This window comes from Acanthochromis polyacanthus, chromosome 4 (genome assembly GCF_021347895.1).
Source record: "Acanthochromis polyacanthus isolate Apoly-LR-REF ecotype Palm Island chromosome 4, KAUST_Apoly_ChrSc, whole genome shotgun sequence".
NCBI classification, from domain to species: Eukaryota; Metazoa; Chordata; class Actinopteri; family Pomacentridae; genus Acanthochromis; species Acanthochromis polyacanthus.
In genome coordinates this window covers 27,966,839-27,987,873 of record NC_067116.1, presented here as the reverse complement: position 1 = coordinate 27,987,873, position 21,035 = coordinate 27,966,839, and the positions used below count along the sequence as shown (strand labels likewise).

Sequence of the window (21,035 nt, the reverse complement as noted above, 5' to 3'; positions counted from 1 at the left end):
GAATCTGCCTAAGTAGCGTCAATCCAAATGTATTTGTTTCTTTTGTTGTAAAAGCAAATAAAAACAGCAAGCAAGACTGTTCAATTAGCTGATTCACTTACAAGACAAGCAATTTTTCACTAAATCTCACACACAAGTCTTGCTGCCACAAAAAAAGACAAGAAATGTGAGTTATTCAGCGGCTCAGAACCGCCTCTAATGCACTATTTCCTTATGTTTGAATAATATTCATTAAAATGTATATCTAGGTCTATATAGAAATTTGTATAAAGCTCAGCTGCTTTAGAAAAATGTATTGAGCATTTTTTTAAAGTGAAAAACATGCTGCGTCCTGTATTTCAAGATGGACATCTACAGTAGAAATGAATATTGTTGGATCAAAGTGCCACAGATGAAGTGAAAATGACATTTGAAACAGCAACAATCTGTCTCCTTTCAGAGTTCTGGTTACTCTGGAAATTCCCCAAAATGTCTAGTTTTATGAGAAATGATTTTGACTAAAGAAACAGTCCTGATAGATTAGAATCACTTTAACATATTTTATGGAACACAGTTTCAACTTTATACACAGAAGACTTAGCATTTGTTATTTTTTCACTTGTCTCCCGTGTTTGTCCCTTAACGGGCAAAAACGCAGGAGAACCCAGTTAAGATAACTGACTCTGCACCACGCAAAGCACTCAGATATTTATCTCAGGACTGTAACTAACAAATGTTTTCTCCATAGTTGTTTGGTTTACAAAATATCAAAAAATAGTGAAAATATCAGTCAGTGTTTCCCAAAGCACAAGATGACGTCGTCAAATGTCTCGTTTTGTCCACAACCCAAAGATGTTCTGTTCGCTGTCATTAACGAGTAAAGAAAACCAAAAATATTCCAAATTTAGAAGCCGGCATCACAGATTTCAGACTTTTTTTTGTTCAAAAGTTACTAAAACTGACAAATCAATTATCAGAATAGTTCATGATTAATTCAACAGTTAACAACTAATTCCCTAATAATAACAGCTTTAATTTACATAGCAGTCAAACACAGGAAGAACATAAATCCTATAAATACGCACAGTGAAGCTATTGACTCATCTGTGAAAACACATGCAAAATCTGTAGACACTGTAGAGGCCCAAAGCAACAGATCAGATAATACATCAGGATTTAGATTTCACTTCCTCTGTCGTTTTTCTCAAACATAAAAACCAAACAGACCTTCTGATAAGACCAACACTAAAACCGTGCAAACGAAAGTATGAACACACTCTGGAACAGACATAAAAGACAGTAGGACAAATACACAATCCTAAGTGAACTATCGCCACGCTGTTGGTTTCAGACGAGGTACTCCAGGAAGAATTATAGTACTGTGTATTGTTATGGTGCTTGTATCACCATTTACTGATGCATCACAATTAAATGCATTTAAAGAGCGATATTGCCCCCTTTTTTATTCCATCACAGGTGCAACACAGCTTTAGTTAATACTGCCAATAACTACTTTTCAAATATAAATTTGAGCTGCAAAACAGACAGAAAGCTCATAAAATATGCAAAAAAAATGCCCAACAGAAGGCAATATAATTAAAATCAGCGATAATAATTCAAACTTTGAGCAAAAGATAATATTGCATGCTCTGAAAGGGAATACTCTGCATAATGAATACTTTTAATTGTGTATTTTAGTGATCTGATAAGCGATTTTTAAATTTTGACCATTTCAATTCTTTGACTGCTGTATCTGGACATTGTATATACTCTCATAACTCAACACCCATGGTGTTTACTTGTGTTTTTTCAACAAATTTGACCTCTACATCTAAGTTGTTACTTTTTAATGAACATCTTGCCTGTGGCTACGCTGCTTGGGGTAATTTTGTATGCATAATTTGGGTGAACTGACTCTTCAAATTCCATTTAAATTCACTTTACTGGATCAAATAGTAAAGCAGAGATCAAATCTGGACTATATATATATATATATATATATATATATATATATATATATATATATATATATATATATATATATATATAAAAACCTTAAAATCAAATTCATCTTTGTGGCTCAGAAAGCAGCAGTGTAGCTGAGGCGGGACCCGGGGGAGACCTCCGAAACATGGCAGTTTTTCTTGACAAGCACAGCAGGGCCTGGGGAGGTTTTGGGCAGACAGGAGAGCTTGCAGCAGACTGTACAGGCCTCCAGGGGAAGCCAACTGGATAAATAGTTCACTTAGAACCTCTTACTCTCTAAGAGGTCACCAAGGAAATATGGAATGGAAGGAGAAAATGGAGAGGCTTTATCTCACTCTCATAGGATTGCTGCCTGTTTGTACTAGACTGCTCCATAAATACTGCACGCATCTGCTGCACAACTGAAATGATACCGTCAATCCTGTTTGTTCGTTCAATCCAAGAATAAACTACTATCCAGTCCTCGAAAACACACACTGCTGCAAGAAATTACATACACAAAAAATTTAATTAAAAAAAAAAAAACTAAGGATGATCCTAAAGTGATCTACTGGAGTTGGAGATTCTGTCTACATCCTGCTACTCGACTGTGTTGTTGTTGTTGTCCAGCAAATTAAATATAAATGGGCATGTGATATCAGTGACCTGAGATATGCCTCTGAACGCTCCCCACATGCCTACACAGCTCACAGACCGTCATACAGCAGCGACATCTGATCAAAGGATTGCTGAGGATATGCATTCATGAACATGGATACTTTAGCTGAGGTGTTCAGATGAATTCTCTTGTGGCTCTAATATATATTGCAGGTGTGAAGCTGCAGATTGAGTTTCCCGTTTCAGTGTATTTGATCTCCTGACTCAATGATACAGATAGTAATATACATTAATGGCCACACTGAAGTAGGGCTGTAAATAATGATTATACTGCCTAATGTTTTTTTTTAATTATTAGATTTGTTTGATCTACTACACTTTAGAAAACTGTTATAGAACCCATCTTCAATGTCCTAGATACAAAGGGTTGCATTTGTCTGAAACACTTTCCAAAATCGAAATGATTTACTTTGCTATCATCTTGACAGCAGAATGGGAATCATTTTCTGAATATCAACTAAAAGAAATCTAACCAAGAGTTCTGACAAAACAATCCACGAAAACAGACTGCATGTAACAAAATGAAAACATGAGTATTTATTCAGAGTGACAATTTCATACTCTTTATATTTCTTTGGTGTAATCGAGTATATTTATTCAAACGCTGTCCATAAATAGAATATTAAGGTTGTTCAGTTTGGCACTAGACTTCTAATCCACTAAATCGCTGAAAGAAATGTATTTTTTAATCCACTTCATTTAAAAAAGGGTTAAAGTCATTGGTTGACTATTTCAGCTACTTCTATCCACCAATCAGGACAGGGGAATCGCTTATTTACTGCCAATCAAATCTGACCACACCACATTGATGAATTTAGCATTAGCTGTTAATTCCTCATAAATAATACTGTAATTAAACATATATATCATCATTGCTCATTTAGTTGTGAATACGATTGTAAAACTGTAATCCAAGATTTCATGGGCTTGCTTGAATTGAATTTTAAATGCTGGACTGTAACTTATACGGCATTTGTGTTTTTATTTAAAGATAAAATCTGAACACATCATTCACTGCTGCCTACATGCGTCCGATTCACCCAACAGTCAGGGATGTGCCCCCCTCAAGACAAACAGTGCCCTCCTGAGCTAGAAAATGATCACTGCTTTGACTCCCTAATTAAATTCTATGTACTGAAAATAAAAAGAAAGAAAAAAAAATCTGTGAATCAAAGAGACACTATGTTCACATTCCAGAGACCAGTAAATTTTCATGTAAATTCATTCTGCATTTCCCAGTGTGAATAGTTTTAGGTTGTAGTAATCATTTAGCAAGTAGTCTGAATGAATGCTGCGACAAATAAGTCTAATAAATATATTGATACTCTAATATACTTTTCTGGAACTTTTCAAAAGCATCTGAAAGTTTTTCCTCAGCTCAGTTTGTTCAGTAGGCTCTGTATACAAAATGTAATTAAACACTGCTTTCATTTTAATTTGATTAAATTACAAAAATCATTCATTTCAGCTGCTCTATCTCATGGCATAAACCTGAGTCTATGGAAAGACTTTAATATCATACAAACCCATACTGATCAGGATCCTACATGTTATTTACTTTAGTATTTCCTGCACCCTGGAGCGTTGTCGCAACAAAACCTCATCAGCCAGCAATTAAGATGGACAAAATTGGGGACAAAGACGGAGTGAGCTGCAGCGTGTGTCCTGTATTTGCTTTGTGGCTTTTGTCTAAGGCTTTCGTCACACGGCAATACAGAGAGCAAACCTGAACGGCAGATGTCAGCTAAATCCTACCGTTCAAACCTCCGCCTATTCATGGAAAATCAGGACTTGAGCTGCTCCTTTGCTGAAGCTGTCAGATCGGAGCAGGAAGTCAGTGATTGTACCTTTATTATATTGCACACGAACGCTGGGGGCAAAAGAGCATCTGAGGCCTTTGTGTTTGCACAGAAGAGCAGTATGTTATCATCCAGCAATCCTGGAGGGGCAGTCTTAATCCCTGTGCCTCTGTGTACAACAGCCTTTTACTTTTAATCACATAGAACACGTGTCAGTTGGATTTATTAATCAAATATACCATCAAATCACAATGAGTCTCTCTCCTTACACCCAAAACCCAGCAGCGGGTTTGAAAGACATGTTGCCTTCATAGTTTACAACTAATTGATTATTCATTTCAGCTGAGTGTGTAGCTAACAAACTGTATTCTTAGTGTACAAGTTTAGACTCTCAGCCTTTATTTAGGCTAATATTCGCAAATTATCAAAACAAGCTTAGATAGAGACTTACTTGAGATACGTGGGTGAAAGTGAAAGTCAACTGTGAAAACAGGGTTTTTCCTGTATAAATGAACTTTTGGTGTAAGATTTTATTTGGGTCAAAATGATAAGCGCTGAGAATAAGAAAGATCAGAAAGTCCACCCCCAGAGGTGCCAGGAAAAGCCCCTGGATAAAATACCAAAGACAGACTACTTTTAAATCTATACAACATTATTTAAAGGCTCTGGTAAGATGAATGAAAACCAACGGCTGCTGGAAAGGTGGAGAAAACCTAATTCCATAATAAAAATAATCATGAAATAATCATAGTCTGCTTTGAAGAATGGTTAGCAGTCATGTAAAGGTTGCCAGATTTATGTTCAAGACAAAGGATGAACTAATTGTAAGTAATAGAGTTGAAAAACATAAAAAAAACTATTTTCAGATGTTAAGGCAACATGTAAATTCATATTCATTTCTATTTTGGTCAGAGGGTACTCAAATGGCATATCCCCACCTACGCTGCAGGAAATAGGGCCAATACTTCAGCGAGTGCACGTGTGAATACATGATGAGCTGCTGAAACTGTGACTACAAACTACACCCAGTGGATGCTCTGGTGTGACATATTTTATGTCTAATTTGGAATCTTTCCCCCCAAAAAAGTGACAACTTCTTTACTAATTATTTTACGTAAACTATGAGCCTGACTCGCCCGGATCCTTCCAGACGGTTCCACATTTTCTGCAACCACATAGACGTGCTCTGGTTTAATCCTATTACATGTCATGCACAAATGGAGATAAGAGGTTTACGTCTGGGTTCTTTACAGACTGGATCTTTCTCTGTCCCTTGAGACACCAGCAGAGCTACACATCGGACCATTTTGATTCCAGTGCTGACACTGGTTCTTAGAGCCGCTATTGTGGTGCGTTGGGTAATAAAGACATAGTGATAATAGGATTGACTGCAAGCGCTGAGGAGATGCTGACGATGAATGAAGACCAGGTGAATGACATAATCCAGAGATGGGTAAGTCAACGGATATTTTATCACTATGTTACATTTTAGCTGAGGCAGTCGTGCTCATGATCAGCTGTCCTACTGATAGCAGGAGGTACGGCCTTCAACTGAGGGGAAAAGTTGCTTTGATAAATCAGTTATTTCTTAGACACCTGTGGCTCAGTCTACAATGAATCTCATGCTGTTCTGCTCACTCACTTCAAAACAAAAGACATGTCAGAAAAATTGGGTATTTAAATAATTCTTTGTGCAATATGGTCTATGCAGAGAATATAAAGAAAATACGCTGACATCTAGTGATAACAGGCTTTTTGTCTCATGTTCATTTATCTGTTATGTTCAAATTGAAAACTCATGTAACTCATGGTGAAGCTCAGTTAACCCTCTAAACCCTCAAAATCCGCAGGTTTGATGGGCATGCTATCGTTCTTCCATAATTACACTACCGTTAAAGCCAAAAACTGTAAAAGCAGACGGAGTCATTGGATTTTAAATTCATGTGTAAGGTGTCACTCCATCTGACATCTTAAACAAATCTAAGCTTAACACTGTGATATTCAGTCAAAATCACTATATTTTAAATGCTTCATTTAAAGTGTGCCAAAAAAAATCCTTTACAATAACCATATTTTGTGAAAAAAACAACTTCTGTGCACTTGGATGTAAAATTACAGCCATTAAAGACAAACAGTCACATGACCTTTTTTTTTTTTACATTTTCAGCTGAACTTACAGTATGTGTTCACACAGAACAGATAGGAAACGCATGGAAACAAACTGAAAATGAAAGTAATAAAATGTCTATAATACGTAATACATAATATCTATACAACATGTAGAACCATTTTTTTCTGTATTGGTGACACCCATAGGAAATGGAAATGTTTTTTTTTTCTTTTTTTTTAATACAAAGTTAAAGACATTCTACTTTAGTTTAGATTTATGGCATTATAACTGTAACACTGCACAGAAGCAATTTTTGTCTTTCTACTTTTAGCCATGGTTGTGCTGTTTCCATAGAAATGCAGAACTTTACATTGCAGTGAAAAATGAGCCCACAGGACAGGAGCAAAAAAAAATGCCCAGAAACTACTTGGAGGTCCGAGGGTTAACTGATATGGTTTATCACAGGGAGCATAAAACAACAAAACAATTGGTGATAAACCTCTACTTTGTACTTAGCGAGACACTCAGGAAGAAGATCTGAAGCTTGATGACTACCAGCTGTTCAAGAATTTGGGATCTGCATGTCTCACTGAAGGCGACGGTGAACAACTCCTTCAATTTGTCCAGGATGAGAAAAACCAGGTATTTCTGTTCTAGCCTAGCTTAGCTAGACTGTATTCCCATTATAAGGGATATACGGGAATACGGTCTAGCCCTCCTCCATTGACACATTTTGACAGGTTTTCAAGCTCCGAGCAGATCAGACCGAACCAATCAGAGCACCAGAGGCAGGAGTTAACGATGCATCATCTTCAGGGCCGAGTTGGCGACCGCAACAGAGTGAGGTTTCTCTCGTGCGCTTTCCTCTGTTTTGCACGGGCTGAATTTGTCCTTAAAACCTCAACAAGAAGCAGCTCTTAAAGCTTTTCTTTTTTAAAAAGGATGTATTTTTAATTCCGGCAGGCTGTACGATAGAATGCGTAATGCTGCCCTCCACTGTTGAAAGGGAGAGCTTAGATTTTCCTCAGGACCCCTGTACGGCGAAGGAAGCTGTTAAAACTACAAAACATCATGGCGGAAAGGCAATTGTTAGGTCACTTAGTGATTGCGTCACACATGTGTTACGCTGATTGGCTCTCTCCAATTCAAGCTGTGATCGGTAGTCCCGCCTCTGGGCTAGATTTGGTTCAATGGAGCAGTTCCAGACTGACTTTATGTGTATTTGTAATACACAATATAAAGGCTGTCTGGTCCCCAGGCAATTTCTGTTCAGCCACTGATGGAGGCCGACCAGCTCTGTCCTCACTGGTACTGCAGTAGTTAAACCTCACTGAGGTGACAGCAGATTGACTGTGTTAATCTGTCATACAGCACTAAAAGCACAGACACTCACACTGTGCAACAGCGGTGACATATCTACTGAAGCGAACAGCAGCCACTTTCCTGCTAGCCTGCTATGCTAAACATTAACATACAGCCACTGCTCAGTGCGCACTGGCCTCCTGACCTGGAGGTGAGGAGAGAAAACAAGCAGACATTCAGTCAGATTTCTCGCTCCACTGATAACCCTCTTCAATACAGCGCTCCTCTAAGTGCCCTTGGTTGTCCCATCTCTCCACGCTTCATGCAGTTGTGTGTAGCGTAATTTTAGAAGCATGTGTCATCTCCCACTCTTTCTTTTTCTGGAGGCAAAGCTGTCTCAAGAGATTCAAATGATTGATTATCAAATGAGAAATCCCCGGACTTTCAACAGGAAGAGAGTATGTATAAGATGTACTGATAATAATCGGACTAAAAAGATAAGGAAACTTTTGACAGCCTCTTCAAATGTCGTGAAGTCAGAGACATTTTGATTTACAAATACACTGCTGTTCAAAGGTTTGGGGTCATTTAAAAATGTCCTTATCTTTGTCGGGAAAACTTTTATTTTTTTCAGTGAAGCAAACATTAAATTAATCAAAAATACAGTCTAGACATTGCTAATGTGCTAAATGACTATTCTAGCTGGAAACAAAAGATTTTTTATGGACTATATACATAGGAGTACAGAGGAACATTTCCAGCAACCATCACTCCTGTGTTCTAATGCTACATTGTGTTAGCTAATTGTGCTTAAAGGCTAATTTATGATTAGAAAACCCTTGTGTAATTATGTTAGAACATGAATAAAACTGTGAGCTTTCATGGAAAACATGAAAAATTGTCTGGGTGAGCCCGAAACATTTGAACGGTACGAGAAACATTTGCCAAGACAAACTGCACTTACATTCATTATGTCTGCATTGTTCAAGTATCCGCTGTCAATTTACCAGGCCTCATAACTATTCATCTACCACAGTTCAACACAAAAATAGATTCTTTTAAAATAACTTGATTATGTAGTCTTTTAAAATGTTGTATTTTTTGTGCGTGGCATAATTGCACAACATCTGTAATTTTATCGATGTAGACAATAAATAAAAAACTTCCACATCAAAGGTAAAGCAGAGTCAGCTCTCCCTCAGTAGTTCAGGGAACTATGTAATAAATATTTTTACAATAATGATGATAAACTTTGTAAGGTCTTCACCTTACTATGTTAAGTGCAATGAAATGACAGATGTTGTGAACTGGCGCTACATAAATATAGCTGAATAGAATTCTAAATTTTCCCCCTAAAGCAACAAACTACATACTTTTTCGAGGAAACCTTTTTCAAAATGATTAGGAAATTCATCTAGTGTTTAGTTTAACTCACTGTAGGCACTGAGATTCATAACTGTGCTCTGCAGCTCTACCACCTTGGAGACGTTCAAACCTGCCCCTCCCATCGCTCCTGACTGTGTTTGTTTTTAAGTTAGGCAGATCACACTTTAAGCTGCAGTTCGAAGATTGCTGCAAAGTAATTGTGAAACTACACTTGTCGTTGCATGCACCTGTTTATGCAGTGACGCATGTGAATGGAAAGGAAGGGCCCGCCATATTCACACCAACATGGTCTCATTTGATGTTTACTGATGATGTTTTTTTTTTTTTTTGCACGTAGGGGATCTTGAAGTCTATGGGTCATGTTCTCTTGGCACCTCTTATAAATGATGCAGTTAAAAAAAAGAAGAATCTTAACCACTGCCAGGCTGCCATCACACATCTGATTAAGGTAGGTACAGACAATTTATCTATACAATGAAACATTCTTCCTTTGGAAGTGCTTAAATGTCATTTCTGTTGTCTAGACCTGCCGCCCAAATCATCTCCTGAACAGCTTACTTGAAGTAATTGAAGACATTGATCCAGGAGCAATTTCTGAGACCATCTTAGCTCTGATTCCACATCTTCAAACAGGTAACAAAATTTCTCATGCATGATACAGCCTACTCCGACAGACAGGCAGTGCAGTAACAGCTATTACCCTTTTATATTGTATTAAATGAGCTGATGGGCCCTTAAAATGCTTTGATATCTGATGGCAAGGTCAGATATTACATTCGTTCATTATCTCTGTGATTTCTTGTACATTCATGCAAAAAGCACGTAACTGTCTGAATCCCAAAACCTGCAAGAAGGTTTAAAAGGTATGTTACTGTTCTTTTTGAATGATCAAAATTAAACCATTTATTGGCGTCAGAAACTGGAACTTAAGCTATTTGTCATCGGTGATAAGAAAACGCAACCAAATCCAATCTTAAAATCATGATATTTAATTAAAAACACGTTATTCTACATTAATGCAATTTAAAGATTTACCAGAAATCTAATACTTTCACTAAACAGATGATGTAAAGACAAAAAATCTGCTCTCCTCCCCATAACCCTGAAGCCATTAGTGACTCTGAACGGCAGGCTGTGTTAACACAGAGCAGAGACATGAATGAGGAGAGCAAAATACTTATAGTATGTAGAGTCACCATTTTTTCCACTGTTGGCAACACAATTAGCAACATGTGGATGCTAAGTTTACTATTTTTGTGTAAAAAAAAAAAAATCGAACCAGTTCAACTTTCTTTTTTTTTATGATTTATGGCCTTCTAACTGTGTTATACTGCACCGAAGACATTTCTGACTTCTCCCAACATGTAGTCATTGTTTCACTGGTCCATATAGGGGAGGACTTGATATTGCAATAAAAAAAATGAGGCCACAGTAAGTAAAAATGTGACAGGATAAAAAAAACCACTCAAACTACTTGGAGCTCAAAAGGCTAAACTTAACTGCAATAATTGAAATAGTTAAGCACCACACTCATCACATTAGAGAAAGAAGGGACATAATGCACTGTATAAAGGCCTACAGCAACTCTTACAACATATTGCAACTGCTGTTAACATTCCCCAGTATGTCCATGAACATTATCAATCATGCAGCTCAATGGACACACAGAGGCAGACGTAGTTATGTGTCAGTTAATGAGCCTGACCTCGCTTATACGAATGCAATATTCACTACAATAGCTACGCCTGTCAGTAAAATACAATGCCATTTAAAAGCACTACATCCTCTAAAATGACTGCACGGTTAAACCAACACCACTCTACAACAGTCACAACGAACGTCAAACAACAAGCTGACGTGTCTCTTCGCTTCCTTCATTCACATCTTAGCTCCTCCCAGTGAGAATGTGAGAAAGAAGCGAGGATGGAGGAACTAAAGCTGCAAAATTAGAAATCCTTCCTTCCACAGTGACAGCTGAAGCAATGTCAGTTCATTAACATGTGCTGCACAGCTGTATCATCTGTCAACGGACTGGCAGGAATTTAACAGAGACTCTCATTAAGAACAATTTCAACACCTCACAGTATCTTTGACATGAATTCAGATATGTACACTTAACTTAATATAACCCCTTAGTAGTATTATTGCCATTGCTGATATAACCACAATTTAACTTCTCTTTAAAAAAGTTTTTTATGATTATTTAGGCCATTTATTTACTTGCAATATTATCTGCACAACAACAAACCACACAGATGCATAATATTACACTGGTAATAATAATAAGAAAAGCAACAATGTGTGATGCCCCAACACCTTGCAACAACATCACAGTATACATTCTAAAGGGTTAAATGTAACACACGCGGTTTGACGGATCGTTTTGTAGCATCATGACACCACAAAGTACGTGAGAATATAATGTGTGAATGATGATTGAAACTCTCATAGACTTTATAAAACACTCCTCTAGAAGCCTTTCTTCTCACATTATTATGGTACAATCGTCCATTAAGGATAAAGGGGAAACTACCAGCTCACAGGGGGAGTAAAGACATGAGGAATTTAAATTTAGCACAAGAAAAGTACCCAATATAACCTTTATGAAGGCAGGTGTAATTGCAGGACTGCTCTAACTCACTCTTAGGTGTAGCTAGGTCTACTTAAAAGTAACTGCAAACTGACTGCAGCCACTGCTTCTGTTCGTGCTTGTGGATGGTCTTCTGACGCTCACGAAAATGCAGGTATTCAAAAAATGGTATTTGGCTCCCCCTAGTGGACAATAATGCTAACTGTTTCTTGTTAAGTCCTGCTCCGCCTGGATGAGAGGAAGGCAGCCGGCGTGGGATTGGTTCTGTCGGCTCTACAGAAGCAGGTATCCCGGCTGCCTGTGCCTTACACCCAGCAGCAGGTGGAGGCTGATGAGCTGGGTCTGTGCCGCTGCTGCACCGCCTTGGCTGCATTTATGAAGCCTTTCACAGAGGAGGTGAAGAGGAAAGACAGAAACTGTGTCACCACAGCTGAAGACGAGGAGCTGAAGACGGAGATTCTGAAGTTGTAGGTTCCTCTCCTGATTTTAGTTTATGTTTAAGGTGAAGAAATGAGATGTTATTATTGATAAATGCATAGGAGTGTTATGTTCAGGATCTTTAGGGCTATTGAAACTGAAACTGTTGAAATTGAATGACTTTCATATAGATGTTTTCCATATATTCTATATAATCCAGCCGTGCTGATTCTGACTCGTGTTTTAGTGTAATTTTGTTTCTTTTTTGGAGCTCTGGTATTTGGACTTCAAACAAACTCAAACATATCATTAATTAGATCAAATGCACAGTAAAAAAATATTCTAACTTTATGGAGCTTCTATTGATTTTATTGATTTTCTTCTGTGTTTTAACAATAAAATTACAAAGATAGTGTGAATTTACATGACAAATGTAATAATTCCATTAAAAACCTGTAACTGTGTAACTATAAAAAATAATAATACAAATATAATAATTATATATTTATTTACATATAAAGACTGTTATAATTCATTCACAAAAGTATCATAATTTTAAATATATTTCCCTCTAATTCAACACAAGACTGTTTAATTTAAGGTTAACAATGGGAATACATTTCTAAAGTTAGACACTATTAACGGCAATTCATTGAACAAGAAGTATTAATGCTAACATTTTACATGGATTTGTTTAAGTGAGATACCTGGTATAACTTTGAAGTTGCCACTACAAAAATGTATGACTTCAAGGAAAATGAAGGCAAGAAAGCACATTTTAATTACAGAGGGTTAATGTACCTGGGAGATACAGTTTCCATTACTCTAATGTTTTTGGCACCACAGCTTCCAAATCTATTTTTTTCCCCAACAGTGTGGGATATTAAAAAAAGCTTAAAAAAAAAAAAGCAGTGTGTTATTTTTGTATTACAAGCACATAAAGAAGTTGAAGCACTAACAACAAAAGGCTGCCAATGACTTGATTGCTTTCTCTGTTCAGCTGCATGAGGAGCCTGAGAGAACCTTTGCTTGAAGCCGAACTGAACCGAGACAGAAAATCACCACTGTGGCTCTTTGCAGTCGAGATAATGGTAAGAGCAAAGTCTTCACTCCCACCTTGTTCATTGCAGACAGCCAAAGAGCAGAAGATGTTTCAATCCTTAACTGTCCCACTGCAGGTCACTCTACCTGCCATCACAGAGCCTCTTTCAGGGCTTCTGTTCTTCAGCTCTCAGAGGAAAAGCACCATGATGGACAGCAGTCAGACCAATGAGTCAAAAGCATGTCTGGCTTACCTGCTGTTTGTCCAGCTCATAACCATAGACAGCTTCCCAGCAGTGTTCAGGTGAGATAACAAACCACTATCTGCTCATCCTTATGCTGCATACTCACTGACATATGATGCATAAAATGTGGCTGCACAGTAACATTTGCTTTACTACCAATGTTTTCCAGTCCTGTATTTGTTCTTCAGTGCAACATGGAATACATCAATCACCTGCTCAGTCGGTATGCTGTCAACACAATATGAAGCTAACAAGTTATTGGATATAAAATAATTGGTGTCTGACATTGTCAAATTATTTTTGTTACTTTGAAAGGAAAAAGGAGTCTTACTTGCTAAAAGGACTGGTAAGTCCCCATCAATATGCAGAAAAATTTTTAGAAAATACAATATAGTAAGTGTGGAAATGGGTAACTGAGGTGATTTTTGTGTATTTCTACTCAGGCACTGTTTTCAAAAAGCTTGGAGAATATACAGGACAACAGCCTTCCAGTGAGTCTACTGGAACAGAAGAGCGTCTATAGTGTATCACAGGTAAGACAGGCAGGTCATTAACTTAAAATGTCTTAAAAGCTTCATTAAGGCTTCTATAGCTGCTTTATAAATGACAAGGTGAAAATAATGTGAGAGGAGATGCTCGTGATGATGAATCAACAGGAAATTATGATCTGAATCTGCAGCTTCCCTCAGCTTCACAGAACACCATAATGAGTTCCAGCTCATTGTTTAGCTGCTAGTCTGCTGCTTTACTGTTTTGGTTCAATCTTTTTGCTCTCATAGTGTTATTTTCAGCTGTAGGCAGCTGTTTTTTGCAGATAAATACCAAATACTTTTGGTCAAAAAGGGACAAAGCAATTTTTCCAAAGTACATACATTTTTTTTGAGCCTGAAACAATAAAAACAAATGATCAGATTTTCACTTTTTCAATAGTTCACGGACTACTCATCTGAGACATGCTGTTCCACTGGAAAACCTAGCCAAAATTAAGCTTTAGGTTGTGGTTTTATTTGACTATACTCACCGAGATGGGTTGAACTGGAGGCTGTGCAAGTATCGAAACAAAGTACCAACAGTAGAAGTAGGTACCATTTTTCCTGCCAGTACTGGAAGCATCTGTGGGCACTTGGAAAAATGTTGTACATACTGATTCATTTTTTAAAAAAATGTAATGCTAAAAATAATTTCCATAAAAAGAAAAACAAAAGTTGAATTTCTTTGATTGTTTATCTTGTTATATTGCACAAAAGTCATGATTGTGAGTTCCCTCTACTTCTAACCATGGTTGTGCTGTTTCCACAGACTTTATTTTGCATTTAAAAAATTAGTCTATAATGAGTAAAAATTCAACAGAAGCAACAAATGATCAGAAACTGCCTGGAGTTTAGAGGGATAAAAATATTGAAAACTATTTTAATTGAATGTAAAGCATTAAATCACTACTTGTAGCAGCAGTGACTTCGAACCAAGGTATGAGTGAGCAGCGACAATACTGTGATTTGTGAATGAAGTTGATTCAAACTAGTGAAGTATCAGAGTACTTTGACTAACCAATGAGCTCTTTTCTACTGAAATTCACAGAACCTGCGGCAACTTCTCACTGACTGCCCAATGCAGCATCTGGTGAGTGCACAGTTAGAGGAAGATATTCTTCATTTGCGATACATTATATGTTAAAGGCCTGAGTTTGTTGATTTTCCATTTTCCAGAGAGAATCAGGACTAGAGATCTTCCAGCTTTTCATCAATAAATTAGATGCCGAAGCGAAGCACAAGTTCTTTAGGTAAGACAAAATATACATTTATAAACTTTTTAGGTGTGAAGTATTTGCACATTTTGTATATCTACCATTTTGAATACGATCACATTCTGGTTTATTTTTATGACACACACACATATATTCTGAATGTGTTACTAGTCAACGTACCGCGATTGTTTTCAATTAAATAATAATTTATTAATACAATCCAGTTCACACTCAATTTGTCATCTACCTATATTCTAATCTAAGTCCTTTTTTTCTGCATTTTCCTGGTATTTGTTGCTGCTGATCTTCCCTGATACTGAACAATTTAAGTTTATTGATCGTTTTTATTTGCAGGTGCATGTTAAAAACCAGCAGCCATGCAGGAGTGGAAAGTTACATAGTCAAGAACATCAGGAACCAAATAGAATTTTCCATGAAGGTGAGATAATAGTTGACAGATGTGGATCACATTACGAGTTTTATAAGAACTCAAAATGATCACACTTATATATCTGACCTGAATCTTTATGGTTTATGCACAGTTTGATGGGAGGATTTTATTGAAACGTGTTTAATCTATGAAAACCCATCTCTAGCCAGGAAACGCCAATAAGTGGTTCTTGGGAACAGAGCTTCTCCCACTGCTGGGACTGGTGCTATGTTTACCACAAGGTGCTGAGACAGATTTACTCAACAGTATGGACAAGTAAGTATGAAGAACAAGGGCTTAATGTACAGACAGGCCTGCTCATGATTTCCGTTTAGGTCTACACTTGACGTTTGCCATTAGCAACTATTAACAATTCACTTTAATGTTATGACTGATTGATGGATACACACAATGCCAGCTCTATATATCTACCTCTGGCGTATTTCCACTTGTGCAAGACAGAAGGAAAATCATATCCACTACTAAAATAAGGTCATATTTTATTAAATATTAATGTAAATTTAGATAAAGAAAAATATAACTACAACAAAGAAGCTCAGATCTAATTAAGTGACAGACTTCTGTGAACAGTCGCAATGTGAGATTCAAAGACAAAAGTCTATCAGTGTGAGAACTGGGACACTTCATCCACACTGAGCCTCTAAGACATGTTCCGTCTTTGTGCAGGATAATGGAGAGTCTGAATCTTCTACGCTATGTCCTTATCAGGGACAAAGAACTGAGAAGCAATGTAAGTCAGTCTAATTCAGCACTTTCATTTCCAGCCAGGCTGGTTAATGCGGAACGCTCATCATCTCCTCTTCCTACTTTCAGGCAGATGTGTGGGAAGAGCTGTGCAGGATCAAAGACGAATACCTAAAAATGCTGCGCGTGTGTATCAGCATATCAAGAGCATATTACTCCTCTGAGCTGAAAGCACTGAAGGAGGATCAAAAGCTAAAAGCAAAAGGTAGGAATGAGCTGCTAATCTGTGTGGAAAAAATGACACTGAAAGAGCCTTGGACAAATGGTACAATAATCTGATTTCATGCTGTCAACTCTCCATTGTCCTCTCATACAGAAGCCAGAGATGCTGCTAGATCCAACAGATTAGTCAAAAGCATAACAGTAAAACATGAGAAAGTGTCCAACATGTCCCCAGAGGTCCAGAACCAGGTACAGAAAACTCTCTTGCCTATCGATTAAACTTAATTTTGGTTGTGGTCTCTATATGAATAACAAGCTGACTATTCTCCTGTATTTCAGGTGTTGCAGAGTGCATTGGTGACATTTGACCTGATGGAGAGTCTAATAGTCCGTATTGAGGAAATCACAGAGGAAAAGCTGACCAAACTAAACTGAGGCCACTGTGTAACTTCACATCACTGTGTAATTTTTCTAAGCACAGTTTTTTTTTTTTTTTCATTGTTTGATTGATTTAAGGAAATCCTGTGCTGAACAAAGTGTGTATTTTCTTAAGCCAGAACAGTTTAAATTAAAGGTAAAAACAGAACAAACTGTGCTACTACTGAACCTCGAAACACATCTTTTATCTCTGCATTTGTATATTCACCAAGTTCAGGCTTGTGCAGGTTTGCATTAAATAAAAGAGAACATTGCTGGATCACCTGGTGAGCTTTACAGTTTGTCTCTTAGCATTTCCCACACAGGACTGCTTTCAATGATGTGGGCCCGAGCCAGAGACATCCGGTCCCGGATACTGTCCACATGAGGCTTGCTGGTGGCCTGCATAAATATTTTTTTTTTACCTTTGTTCACTTCAAGGTATCACAAGGGAAAACTGTGTATTTAATATGTGGTCTAGTGTTGCCACATAACTTTACCTTGGCGATTGTTAACATCCCTTTGACAATTTCAGCATTGTTTCGAACAGGCAGGATCCTGAGATTGCTGGCAAAGAACCTGAAAGAGAGAAAGACTTCCTTAGTTATTGAATTTATGACTGGATGAATATTATATGAAATCTTACACCCCCAGTGTCAAAGAAACAAGAAACTGAGCTACCTTGGCGTCACTTGAGAAAAAAGAAAAAGGGAGTTATGTACTTTCCCAGATCAAAGATTGGAAAAGTGAGTAATTCAAAAATGTCTACCTTTTCTGAATTAGTGTCAGTATTTCCAGTTCCCTTTTCCCATTAAAGGGGGCATGTAGGAGTAGAAAGCAGTTTCGGTGGACTTGCACAAACTTTTTTATCTTCTCAATGAGTCCTGAATCCTCAAAAGGCTCTGAGAGGTCTTGAGGGTCCACCAGTAGAAATGCAGTACCTAGAGTAGCAAGTTAGAAGCAGCACATCCGTGTATTCAGCTCAGCACAAAATGGATTACTTTGGTCATAAGTGACTGTGGAAAATATCAGAGGATTCAGGAGCAGCTTCATAAAGTACTTCTGCTAAGTTATGGAGGGCTTAAAAAGTAAGTGAAGCAAGTGTATGGGAGAAATAACTACTGTGGGCTCCATTAGTGGGGATGGATTACAAATAAATCTACTGGGCTAAGGGCTCAAAGAGTCTTGGGGCTGATTCAGAGGCTCTATATTAAGCAAGAGTTAACATTTCTTGCTTGTGAATCAAACAACCACAAATAGACATAAAACAACACCAAAATTCCTCAAAAGCCACACAACGGTGACAAAGACAGGGAAACAGCTTCAACGAGAATCGAGAAGACGAGAAAGAGATGCAAACCAGTGAAAAAAGAGTGCAACATAAATACAAATGAAAGAAAAACGATTGCAAAGACAAACAAAAAGACCATAAAGCCATAAATATCGACCATAGGAAGACAGAAACAATTGTAAACATAACCTGAATATTTAAAATAGTCATGTAAAGTTAGACATTACATTTAATTACAGGGCATAATCTTTCCATTTGAATGTGTACAGCAAATATTAAAGCACTTTCACTCAACATCTGTTTTAATTGTGACTTGATTTGACTAAAAAGAAATGAACACAAACAGAGGCAAAAACTATTTAAACAGAAACAAAACAATGGCAAAGGGACAGACAGGAACCACAAACAAAGGTTAAACGAAACCAATAACACTCAAAACAATCACAAAGAGCCACAAAATGGCAACAAAGAGGATAAAAACGACCAGAAATTGTTGCAAACCAGTAAGAGAGGATGCAAAAAGAACCCAAATAAATGTAAAATGGCTGACAAAGACACAGTGAAAGACCAGGAGGCAATGCAATTGCACCACAGGGACCAAATAAAAACCTAACCTTTAAATTTTAATCAGTTTGGTAAAGTTAAAAAATCAATAATAATTTAAGGTCTTGACCTCAATATTTGAGTAAGCTAGTCATATTTCTCTACTGGAAAGGACTTTGGATCAACTACTGTCATTATAAAACAGAGACAAAACAACACTCGAAGGACAGAAAAGGGAATCAAAAGACCAGAAAGAAGTGCACACCAGTACAAAAAAAGGGAGCAAAATGAACACAGGTACACAACCAGAAAGCATTGCAATGGGAACACGGCGAAAAAGAATCACCTAAAAAGAAATACAGAATGGACACAAACAGTCGTAAAACCAGTGGAAATATAAAAATCAATAGTCAAGGGACTCAAAGAGCCAGTAAGAGACAATAAACAACACCAAAAAATACTCAACCAACCACAAAAGGCTACAGAATAGCGGCAAAGAGAGTTAAACAACTACAAAGATAAGAAAAAAAGAGGCGCAATCCACGGAAAGAGATGCATAAAGTGACACAAACAGGCACATCAACAATAAAGTGACACAAAATGACCACAAAGAGGAGCAAAACACCCACAAAACTAAAAAAAAAAAATCTGCTTAATTGTAGTGGCTTTGTGTCTATTTTGGTCTGTGACATGACGGCGTGGCATTAACCAGTCAGTACAGGTGTGTAGTTGTTGTAAGTTTACCTGACAGAGGAAAAATAAAGGCTCCAGACTGAACACTGTCTGAAAATCTGATTCGGTGCTGCTGCGCCGTTAGCATCCTGTTAGCGTCGTGGTTCTGGAGAAACAAATTAAAGATAGTTAAATTAACTTTCCTGTTAAAAGTAACTGCATCAACGTCTCTGTTAAAAGTCAAATGTGGCTGAATAAGCTACTATTGACCAAACTTTATTTGCTTATTTTATTCTTTTTCTGACGGTTGTGCGCTAGCTTAAAAGATATTGTCGACATTAACTTAACGAGCCTACGTCAGAAAACAAACTGAAAATGTTTGACAGTTCAGAAGTTAAACTGTGTTAATACCTGCAGAGATGTACTGATTATTATGGTTGTTGTCCAATGAGGAGGAGTTTCTTTGTCTGTCTCCATCACCTGCTGGTTGACAGTAGGTTAAAGGTTCTGATCCTGAACGCAGCACAAGCTAACGTTTAGCCGCTAGAGGTCCCTGTTCCACCATATAAAAGGTTTGTTTTTGTGGCTAAAAATGTCAAAAAACCAAACGCAAAGAGCATAGAATTACTGTAAAACTCTTAAACTGATAATGGTGATAATAACATAATAATATATAATAATATTTTTAAAAGCAGTGAGCTGAAACTCAAAAATATATTGTACCCACATTAGTTCCTTTCAGTTCAGCTCAGTTTTATTAATTTAGTCCCACTTCACAACATCACAAAGTCAAATAGAAAGAAGAAGAAAAACTTACCTTTAGAAGGAACAAAGTTAGAAATTGGCATAATTCTAAAGTGCAGGACTTACAGCTAAAGGTGTATTTCCCATAAAAATACTACTTCTAGTTTTGAAAATATGCTCCACCTAAAATACTACTTTTTGTCCAAGTACTAACAGCTTTTAAGATTTGTTCCATCCAAATATAAGTTCAAACTTGCAAAGCTCATTCCACCATTCTAGTTGAAAAGGTTTGTTCCACCCAAAATATTATCTCTGTTCAAGCGCATAACATTTTAAAGGTTTATGCCACTCAAAAACTACTTTCTGCCCAAGTACTTAGATATTATAATAGTATGATTTTAACAGTTTATTCTACCTAAAGTACTACTTATGCCTTCAAAGGTCTATTCTAACCAAAATGCAGCTTGTAGTTTCAAGGTTTATTCCAGTTAGTACTGTCTGTCCAAGTACGTACAATTTTGAAGGTTTATTCCACCCAAAAACTTTCCTTTCTGTCCGAGGACCTACAAACGTAAAGGTTTGTTCTGCACAAAATACAATAGGAGAGGAGAGGTGCTCAGTGCATCATGGGAAGTCCTCTAGCTGTCTGGGCCTATAGCAGCATAACTGAGGGATGGCTCAGGCTACATTTTCACTATAAGCTAAGTCTAAAAAGTAGAAAGGGCAGTCTGTTGGGGTAACTAGTACAATATGGT

General features: G+C 37.3%; 2 protein-coding genes across 2 annotated transcripts; one reads left to right on the top strand and one right to left on the bottom strand.

Annotated features, from left to right (window-relative positions):
* Positions 1-5,835: 5,835 nt before the first annotated feature.
* Positions 5,836-17,310, top strand: LOC110966262 (glomulin-like). Its single transcript, XM_051947660.1, has 18 exons — positions 5,836-5,874; positions 7,048-7,173; positions 9,557-9,667; positions 9,744-9,852; positions 12,027-12,276; positions 13,227-13,317; positions 13,405-13,571; positions 13,682-13,735; positions 13,828-13,858; positions 13,956-14,045; positions 15,091-15,132; positions 15,219-15,292; positions 15,611-15,695; positions 15,853-15,962; positions 16,374-16,437; positions 16,521-16,656; positions 16,768-16,862; positions 16,953-17,310. The coding sequence occupies exons 1-18, from the start codon at positions 5,836-5,838 to the stop codon at positions 17,046-17,048; spliced, it is 1,770 nt and encodes a 589-aa protein (XP_051803620.1). The 3' UTR covers positions 17,049-17,310.
* Positions 17,304-20,098, bottom strand: LOC110966699 (protein SPO16 homolog). The gene is made up of 5 exons (XM_022216173.2): positions 19,948-20,098; positions 19,609-19,702; positions 17,800-17,971; positions 17,531-17,609; positions 17,304-17,432 (listed from the first exon to the last, which is right to left on the bottom strand). Exons 1-5 carry the CDS (start codon positions 20,011-20,013, stop codon positions 17,325-17,327), a joined length of 519 nt encoding a protein of 172 aa, XP_022071865.2. The 5' UTR covers positions 20,014-20,098; the 3' UTR covers positions 17,304-17,324.
* Between the last annotated feature and the right edge of the window lie 937 nt (positions 20,099-21,035).

Bases quoted from the DNA above. Each gene is read 5' to 3' on its own strand.
- LOC110966262 (XM_051947660.1), top strand. From the start codon at position 5,836: ATGAATGAAGACCAGGTGAATGACATAATCCAGAGATGG. The intron at 12,277-13,226 runs GTAGGTTCCTCT...TTCTCTGTTCAG, and splicing joins AAGACGGAGATTCTGAAGTT to CTGCATGAGGAGCCTGAGAG. The intron at 16,438-16,520 runs GTAAGTCAGTCT...TCCTACTTTCAG, and splicing joins ACAAAGAACTGAGAAGCAAT to GCAGATGTGTGGGAAGAGCT.
- LOC110966699 (XM_022216173.2), bottom strand. From the start codon at position 20,013: ATGGAGACAGACAAAGAAACTCCTCCTCATTGGACAACAACCATAATA. The intron at 19,703-19,947 runs GTATTAACACAG...TTGTTTCTCCAG, and splicing joins TAATCAGTACATCTCTGCAG to AACCACGACGCTAACAGGAT. The intron at 17,433-17,530 runs GTAAAGTTATGT...ATATTTATGCAG, and splicing joins GGATGTTAACAATCGCCAAG to GCCACCAGCAAGCCTCATGT.